Genomic DNA, 10198 nt, shown 5'->3' with positions numbered 1-10198 from the left:
TGGTCTGTTTTGGATGTGTATGGCCTTGGCAAAGGCTTCATAAACATGATAAAAGTCTTATATAGAAACCCCACGGCCTCTGTTATGACTAATGGAGTACATTCTTTACCCTTTAATTTACAACGAGGCACAAGACAAGGGTGCCCTATATCCCCAATGCTATTTGCAATGTCGCTCGAGCCCCTAGCCCAACTGATAAGACAAGAAAATGTATGTTCAATTTCAGTTAACTCTTACAAACAACACATATCACTCTATGCAGATGATATTTTATTGTTTATTTCAGATCTTCAAGTTTCATTTTCCCAGATACTGAAGGTATTTGAAAATTTCAGTATGCTCTCTGGGTACAAAATTAATTGGGATAAATCCTCTTTGCTTCCACTTAATAGTATGGCTAAGAAGTTTAGACTACCATGCAATATTTCCATACAAACTTCAATAAGTTATTTAGGCATTGTTGTTCATTCATCCCTCCATGGTATACCTGATGCCAACTATTTACAAATTCTAACTAGGGTTGAACAAGATCTCCAAAAATGGACCTCGTTGCCACTATCATTACATGCCAGAATTGCGAGTGTTAAAATGAATGTTTTGCCACGAATCAATTTTCTCAGTTCCATGATTCCGTTACCTGCACCTAAAAACTTTTGGCACAAACTTAATTCCAAAATTCGTAAATTCATCTGGAATGGCAAGCAACCCAGATTGAAATTTGAAACACTGCAGCGTGCAAAACACAATGGAGGATTAGCGCTTCCGAATTTCGAAATGTATCATAGGGCCTCTCAAATAAAATTCATTAAGGATTGGCTCAACCCGCTCTCCAGGGTTCCTTGGAGAGAGATAGAGGAGAGCTTAGCGGGCAAACACAGGCTACAAGATATACTGTTCTCTGAGCTAAATAGCAAGCAATGTATGCAAGCTTTTGGTCCAATCATGGCCAACACAGTAGTCAATTTTAAACTTATGGAAAAATGTATTCATTATTCACATTTTTGGCACGCCCATACACCCATTTGCTATAATAATAATATCCGTTCGGGGGGTACACCATTTTTCTCTAGAGACTGGATGCAGAAGGGCATTTATACATTGAAAGATATTGCTGATCCTAAAAGTATGTTAAGCTTTCAAGAACTGTGTGAGCGATATGGAACAGAACCCTGTTCTCTGTTTTTATATTTGCGCCTAAGGTCGGCCATGAAGGCCTATGGGGTGCCCTGGGGGGAAACACTTCCTACACACCCGATCATTGCTTGGTTTGAGTTGTCCTCTTCTAGTCACTTCACTTCATGGATGTATGGGAAGGCCTTAGAGGCTACAGCAAACCGCCTAGCTATACAGCACGCATGGGAAAGAGACTGTGAACAAGAGGAGGATGTCACAGACTGGGGGAGAATATGGCAGAACATTTTTACTTCATCTAGGAATCCTAATCACCAACTGATTCATTATAACTTCTGTCACAGAACTTATTGGACACCAGTCAAAAGACATCGTATGGACTCCTCCTTTAGTCCCTTTTGTGATTAATGTCTTGACCAACAACTTGGATCCTTTTTCCATATGATGCGGGAATGTGAAAAGGTTAAATTTTTTTGGATTGAGGTATGTGCTATCTTATTGAGAATCATTGATTATCCGATACCGGTGATCCCCTCTGTATTACTACTGAATGATGATTCTCATTGTGATTTTTCTAAACTGCAAAAAATTGTCTGGCTGGCCGGTTTAACGTCTGAAAAAAACTGATAGCTCAACACTGGCTCCCACCACATTCCCTGGATATTTTCAAGTGGTTGATTCAACTTCGGGACATTATAATGTTAGAAATATCCACAGCTCGGGTGAACTCAGCACAAATCTCAACATTAAAAATCTGGACTATAGCTGCTGAGAAGGTCTCCAAGTATATTGCGCAAAGCAATGATCAGGACCCAGAGTGAATATCTTAACACTTTATCCCACTTTTTTTTTTTTTTTTTATCATTCCTGTGGCTGTTTTTCTGTTGACTTATCTATCCATTATGTACCCCTTTGTAAAGAGACCGCGGGGTGGGGTGGGTGGGAAGGGAGGGATTGGTTGGTGGGTAGTTGATTTCATCCGTGTTTTCATGTTCTCATTCTGGCATGTTTATTGTCAAAAAATGAAAATATAATAAAAATAAATAAATAGAAAAAAAGCAAAAAAAAAAAAAAAAAAAAAATTAATTGATGTTCAACAAATAAAAAACAGCTGTAATACAGATGAGCAAATGCTAAAGCTTGGGTTGCTGAATATTCGATCCCTTACTCCAAAAGCACTCATTGTTAATGATATGATTTTAGATAATAACCTAGATGTGCTGTGTTTGACAGAAACCTGGCTAAAACCAAACGATTACATTAGTTTAAATGAGTCAACCCCACAAGATTACAGTTATAAACATGAACCTCGTCTGAAACGCAAAGGGGGAGGTGTTGCTGTAATTTACAGTAATATTTTCAAAACCACTAAGAAATCAAGATTTAAATATACTTCTTTTGAAGTGTTGGTGCTTAATGTAAAAATATATAGTGTAAACGATAAATCACTTTTGAGATTTGTGCTGGCTACTGTATACAGGCCACCATAAAGATTTTATCAAAGAATTTGCGGACTTTCTATCAGAATTATTATTGACTGCAGATAAAGTTCTAATTGTTGGTGATTTTAATATACACATAGACAGGGCCGTATTAAGACAGTGTGGTGCCCCACTATACCTCAATATAAATTAATTAGTGATTCATAAACAAGTTATGTGTGGTCTTTCAAGAATTTCTAGTTAATAATATAACAATTTACGAAAAATATTTTTAAAGCTTGTGTCATGTGGTGCCCCCCTAGTGGCTGTGAATGGTTGGTGCCCCTGGGCACTGGCCCAAGTGCCCTTATGGATAATCCGGCTCTGCACATAGATGATGAAAAAGATGCATTGGGATTGGCATTTAAAGACATTGTAAACTCTATTGGAGTTAGACAACATGTGTCAGGACCTACTCATTGTTGTAATCATACTCTAGATCTAATATTATCACATGGAATAGATGTTGATGCCGTTGAAATTCTGCAGCAGAGCGATGACATCTCAGATCATTATCTAGTCTCATGTAAATTACATTTAGCCAAGGCTGCAAAGCCGACTCCGTGTTACAAATATGTTAGACCTATCACTTCTGCCACTAAACATTGCTTTATCAATAATATTCCTAATCAGTTTCATCATCTCAGCATCCCGGATAGCTTAGAAGAACTTGATATTGCAACAGAAACTTTTAACTCTCTCTTTTCCAGCACTTTAGACACAGTTGCTACGTTGCGCTTAAAGAAGATTAAAGAAAATAGTCCAACGCCGTGGTACAATGAGCACACTCGGGCCCTTAAGAGAGCAGCCAGAAAAATGGAGCGCAACTGGAAGAAAACAAAACTAGAGGTATTTCGGGTTTCATGGAAGGAGAGCTCGATTACTTACAGAGAGGCTTCAAAAGCTGCTAGATCTGCTTATTTTTCAACCCTATTAGAAGAAAATCAACATAATCCTAGGTATTTATTTGAAACAGTTGCTAAACTAACGAAAAAGAAAGCTTCAAACCCAGAAGTTTCCAAGCAACACAGCAGTAATGACTTTATGAACTTCTTCACTTATAAGATTGATTGACACATTTTAAGATATAAGATTGTCTAGTATCTGTAAAACCGCATTTTTCCATCTTAAAAATATATCTAAATTACGCCATATGCTCTCATTGACAAATGCGGAACAATTAGTTCATGCGTTCATGACCTCAAGGCTAGATTATTGTAATGCTCTACTGGGTGGTTGCCCTGCACGCTTAATAAACAAACTACAGCTGGTTCAAAACGCAGCAGCTCGAGTTCTTACCAGAACCAGGAAGTATGACCATATTAGCCCGGTTCTGTCAACACTGCATTGGCTGCCTATTAAACATCGCATACATTTTTAAATATTGCTGATTACTTACAAAGCACTAAATGGTTTAGCTCCGCAGTACTTGAGCGGGGATCTTAACGCATTATAGTCCTTCACGTCTATTGCGATCTCAAAATTCCGGCCAGTTAATAATACCTAGAATATCAAAATCAACTGCTGGCGGTAGATCCTTCTCCTATTTAGCACCAAAACTTTGGAACAGTCTTCCTACCATTGTCCGGGAAGCAGACACACTCTGTCAGTTCAAAGCTAGATTAAAGACACGTCTCTTTGACCTAGCATTCACATAATACATTATAGACTTCTATAATTCAATATTAGGCTGCATAGATCAGGTCAGCCGGAACCGGGAACACTTCCCATAAATCCTGATGTGCTCGTTACATCATAAGAAGAATGGCATCTACGCTAATTTAAGTGTCTTTGTTTATCCCGAGGTCTTCCCGCAGCCTGCCGGATCCAGGCCGTATACAGATCTGACGAAGGACCTTCACCTGGACCCGATGACAATGCAGTGCTGAAGTGCCAACTAGTCTCTCCCTATGGAGGATCCCTTTACCACTCTACAAATAAAGCGTTGTCGGGAAAATTCGTTTCGCGCACCTACCCCGAAGTGACAAAATAAAATAAAATTCTGTATCAAAATTTATAAGGAAAGACCAGTACTTTGTTTAGGCTTGGTTTGTAGGGAATTACAAACCTGCGCACATATATTCAAACGCACATAACTATAGAACCAATTCTTAATGCGCATGTGAACGCCATCAGAGTTTATCACAGGTTCGCATTTAAAGTCTGTGTAGAGAGAATGGTGTCGTCTTAGCGGCCCCTAATTTAATAACAAATGATTGTTGCGATGGAAGCGAATCAATCAAAACTAACTTTAGCTGGAAAATAAATTTATTAAAGAACCGCTATAAAGCCAAAACAATCTCTGTTACCTTAAATTATACGTTTATCTCTGTAAAGCTGCTTTGAAACAATCTACATTGTTAAAAGCGCTATATAAATGAAGATGACTCGACTTTCACTTGACTTTCACTTGGTCTACACTATCACACTAAACTGCATTTGAGTGTGTTGAGAGTTATAATGTTATTATATGTGTTTGTTTGTCTGTATGAGCAGTAAGCTAGATGAACATTAGAATAACATACTGATCATATTCTAACATTTCATCATGTTGAGCTATATTGATTCATTTTATGTACATTTGCTCACCTGTCTAATAAAGTACATGCAAGACGTCTCTGTCAAGTCGAAGTTTGTCACGGACGTGGAGCTCTCGGCATCTCGAAAACACCACGCTGATAGATCCTCGTTTTAGTTCTCCTTTTGTCCCAAAGTCTGCTTGCCATGGTCCATAATGTTTGAACGAAACAACTCCATGAGCTAGACGTAACGCAGTTGTCGCCATGGTTACTATGGCAGTCTATGAGCGGAAACCAGGGATAACGCGGATATTACGTCATTGACAGGCGACAAGTGAACATGGACGAGCCATTATTTAAAATTGGAATTTCTCTGAAACTCACTTTGCAAGTGATTTTTGGTTATTTTATTACAAAAATCTTACATATTGTAGCTTTAAACACCTTACAAAAAAACACATTTTAAAATCTTTTTTTTTTTGCATTTTGATTCCGTTAACTGTAGTAAGAAACTGTCAGAATAATATACCCATTTGTTGACATTTAGCGAAGAAACCTTATAATTTAGAAAACAAAATCTTATGTCAGAGGTTATGTCTACCTTCAACAATAAGGGTGTCCTCCCTTGAGATGTAGCCACACCCTCCAGTGTCATATTGCATCAACCAAAACCATTTTATCATTGAAAGAAATAGTGTATCTTTAATTAAAGGCCATTGTCATGCTCTTAAAGTGTTAACCCACTGAGCACAGTAAATCAAACTAAACGGCCCACTTTACCAGCATTCACCCTACATTTATTTTTAAGAGTGCATTTACTATTGGAAGCCATGGCCAAAAAGCCTCTGAAAAGACCAAGAAAAAAAACAAAACAAAAAAAACCATGGGAATGTTCATGTTATGAAATATACTTTAATGTAGGACACATACAAAGAATACACAAGGAAAATCATGATTATCCTATTTGAATCTGCCCTCCCACCATATCCGACCCCCTCATCTTTGACTCTCACTTCCTTCCTCCACATGTTTTCTTGGGGAGCACTTCAGTCTTCTGCCACAGACTTGGAGTAGTAATACCAATCACACCCAAAGCAATTATCCGTCCAGCACTCTCCTCATCTGAATCCATTCCCAGATCATCCTCCTTCTCATGAACCACCACCGCACGTCCCAGAATGGAATAAGGGCCAAAGAGCTTGCCGTCTGGAAGCGTCAGGAACTGCCTTATAACTCCTTGCTCGGAAGCAAAGTTGCCCAGGTCTCCAGGATGATGAGGGTGGTCAACGCCGTTTGGATTATAATGAGGACCAACAGTGATGCTGCCTTGACTGAGGTCTCCATACTGATGGATGTGCATGGCACGCTCTTGATGATCGTTGGCAGGCAAACCACGGAGGTTGATTTTCACTTCTAAATCTCCATTGGGGAAGAGCTGCTTGAAGAGGATTTGCCCAAAGATCTTTGGCTGGTTACGTGGCAAATTGGGGCTGGGAGTTACTTCACAAGTGGCATAGATTGTGTTGTCGAACTCCACGACTTCCGGCTGTGGAGCTTGGGCAGGCAAACAAACTGGATTTTTGGAGAACTCTCCTCCTTGTATATGCAGCACCAGCAATATCAGAGGGAATATTAGGATGATTTTCTCCATGTTGATCTTTAAAGCCTACAATGAAGAGTGGATTCAGTGAAATCATGCCGTTTGGTTTAAGAATGTAATATTTTTGATAAAAGGTCAAAGCTTTGTTGCAGGGAGCTTTGAGAATGGAAGTTGCATTAGGTAAAATAGCACAACCAGATTAGTTTGAAAATTAAGTCTGAAAACATTACATTCTTGCACTTAAGTATATTTTTTATAGGTTTATTTTCAATAATATGTACTCTTCTTTTTAAAGCATGCTAAAGTGTACTTTTTCACAAGGACAGGTAAAATAAAAGACAATATCTGTACTTTTGCTTAAACTAACTTTTTTTAGTTGTACTAAATCAAGTCAGTTGATGGAGAAAATGGAATGGAGAAAAAAAAAAACACAAGCCTAAAACAGCAAAGGTGCATCACCGTATAGCTGAAAAGTTGTCCTCAATCCGTGTGGAGCCTCAATATTGCAGTCACAAAAATACTACAACACTTAATCCGTGTGCAGTCCTGACCTGGGGTTGAGAGAATGTTCCTTTGCAATCACACTTTTGGCTGCTCTTTTAGGAACTCATGTTGAGCTACAAGTTAACCATGATAGTCTGTTAGTCACTAATTAAGTTCACCTGTGTATCATTTAGCTCCCTTTGTTTGCCTGTTTATATATAGCACTCAGTTTATTCAGTTCTTTGTCTTGCATTGCACAATGTGTTCTCCAGTGTAGATTAACTCCATTGTTTTGTGTTTATTAAAAGAAGTACTGCTATAGATTCCTCTTCTCTTCATTTGGTGGCTCATTTGTGACTCATTAATTCTTAGTGTACAATTCCACTTGACGTTCATGCTTGACACCACTTCTTATAGCAGATATTCATCTCACATAAGTGAATAGCTGACAGTTCTTCTTTTTCAAGAAACCATTTCTACAGACTCTGATGTACCAAGCCTGACAAGCCTATATTACACATGCAATTGTACTGTTATTTAATTGTCTTTGAAGGCAGAAGTAAACATTTCTGAGGGAATGATTCTTCTATGGCATCGATGTTAAAATCCCCTTTTAGTAGATTGAATGCAGGTAAGGTGGGACACTTGTCATTTAGATACAGTACCTAGATGTTTATTTCTTTGTATTACTTTTGTTAACTTTAAGGTCTGACTTTAATATTTCATTTTGAATACAGTTGATATGTGTTAAGGTATATAGGCCTACCAATAAACAATTTGAGATCATGCACTCCAGACAAATTTCTTTTCAGGTAATGTGACCCATCCCTAATTTATCAAAAAATGATCCTGGATCTTAAAAACACATGATTTATTAACACATCACACAAACATATTCCACAGCATATTTAACAGACCCAAAAGCACATATATAGGCTATGATGAGTAATACTCATCAGTTCACTCAATGCATGTGTAAAGTTCAAAACAACTAGAACTAGAAACAACTGTTATGTTGACATGAAATTTTATGAAATTTGATATCTTAATGAACTCTACAACATATTACAAATGGAACTACAACACATGCAACAACAAATAGGCTAACACAAATTCAATAAGAGGAACATTTAAAATGGTAACCATATTGTAAAACTTTTTTTCTGTCTGTTTTCTCTAAACACTGTAAATGAACTTAAATTGTGCCCATATTTTAAAGCGTTATATTCTGAATCTACATTTTAATAATAATAATAATTTGTTACATTTATATAGCGCTTTTCTGGGTACTCAAAGCGCTTTACATGGAAGGGGGAATATCCTCAACCACCACCAATGTGCAGCATCCACCTGGATGATGCGACGGCAGCCATATTGGGCCAGAACGCCCACCACACACCAGCTCAATGGTGGAGAGGAGACAGTGATGAAGCCAATCAGTATATGGGGATGATTAGGAGGCCATGATGGACAGAAGCCAAGGGGCAAATTTGGCCAGGATGCCGGGGTTACACCCCTACTCTTTTTCGAAGGACATTCTGGGATTTTTAATGACCACAGAGAGTCAGGACCTCAGTTTAACGTCTCATTGGAAGGATGGTGCTCTTTGACAGTATAGTGTCCCGATCACTACACTGGGGCGTTAGGTCCCACATAGACCAAGGGTGAGCACCCCCTGTTGGCCTCACTAACACCTCTTCCAGCAGCAACCTGGTTTTCTCAGGAGTTCTCCCATCCAGGTACTAACCAGGCTTGCTAACCTCTTACAATAACAAAGGTGTAGGTTGATGACGCATAAGCGGAATTATGGGACTTGTCGTCATGCCAAAGGATCTAATAATGTTTATGGATGAGTGAATACATTGATGTTTTTAACATAACTGTGGTATGAAACAGGTCGCGATTGCTAATGAGAGACAGATATCAGCGCCACATGCGAGTCCCGCGGATATAAAGGAATGAGGACATTTCATTCTACCGATCTACCCGCAAGTGCTGAATTAATACTCACACATACCCGTTTTCCACCAGCATGAACCGGGTGCCAGTTCAGAGCCAGAGCTATTGCCAGTCCGGAGTTGGTTCGACTGACAAGCTCTCTAAGATCCGGTTTGCCTTTCCACAAGGTCATTGTATACATCTCATGTTGCCCAGCAACGCTAGCGTGGCAGCGCCAAACACAAACACACCAGGCTTGTTCGAGATGGTTCGGCTTCTCGCAGACCGATCGGCTCATGACATCAAAGCACTGCGAAAGCGATCCAAAAGCACAAGGAGTCGTATGTTCTCCAAACACTCCCGCAGCTCCGATCGGTCCGTGCCGCTCCGATGCATCTAGAACAAGCCTTTCATCAACAATGGAGGTTGTTGCGTTACTGTTGATGCTCATGGCTTTGCGAACCTACATCGGCATCCAAACACAGCGCATCCAACGTGTTCATGCAGCTCGCCGTAACTTGCATAGACGGAGATTACAATCCAGCTGCTATTAGCTCAATTAGCTGCTATTTGAAAAATGGCGGTCACAAGTTTTTGTTCATCTTGTTGGTCACGGTAACCCCGCCCCCAGCCCCTGACGCAAGCTGTTCTTATTTCTAGACCAGCAATGTTTTGGTGCTACTTAAGAACCACTTTTCCTGGTTCAGAGCTGGTGCTTTGGGTGTCGAAAAACAAAGAACCGATTTGAAAATAGGCTCTAGCTCCGAACCAGCACCTGCACTGCCTTGGTGGAAAAGGGTTAACAAGTCAGTTTATTTGGCGAATTAAATTTGTGAGGTAACGCAGCGCTGTTTCAGCCGGGATTGCTGGCTGATCGCTGATCGATTGCTCCTGTCTGCCTCGCTGCCTGCTGTGAGTTTGTTTGCTTCGGTGCTGTAAGCTCCATCTTAGCCTCGTATTTCTTTCTGTTCTTTTGAACCATCATTTACTATCATTTCTAGTTGTTTATACTACTAAATACAGCTTACCCAACATCTCAGATTAAC

At 39.4% G+C, this 10198-nt stretch overlaps 1 protein-coding gene across 2 annotated transcripts; it reads right to left on the bottom strand.

Moving 5' to 3' along the window:
* Window positions 1–6109: 6109 nt before the first annotated feature.
* Window positions 6110–7376, bottom strand: LOC307161612 (extracellular superoxide dismutase [Cu-Zn]-like). Of its 2 annotated transcripts, none has more exons than XM_079876467.1 (2): window positions 7283–7376; window positions 6110–6797 (listed from the first exon to the last, which is right to left on the bottom strand). In XM_079876467.1, exon 2 carries the CDS (start codon window positions 6780–6782, stop codon window positions 6141–6143), a length of 642 nt encoding a protein of 213 aa, XP_079732593.1. In that variant the 5' UTR covers window positions 6783–6797; window positions 7283–7376; the 3' UTR covers window positions 6110–6140. The 2 variants fall into 2 exon arrangements, with proteins under 2 accessions (XP_079732593.1, XP_079732592.1); XM_079876466.1 differs by lacking the exon at window positions 7283–7376 and adding an exon at window positions 7191–7276.
* Between the last annotated feature and the right edge of the window lie 2822 nt (window positions 7377–10198).

The sequence above is a fragment of the Squalius cephalus genome, assembly GCF_949319135.1.
Source record: "Squalius cephalus genome assembly, chromosome: 7".
Lineage (NCBI taxonomy): Eukaryota > Metazoa > Chordata > Actinopteri > Cypriniformes > Leuciscidae > Squalius > Squalius cephalus.
This window is presented reverse-complemented; position numbering and strand designations above follow the sequence as displayed.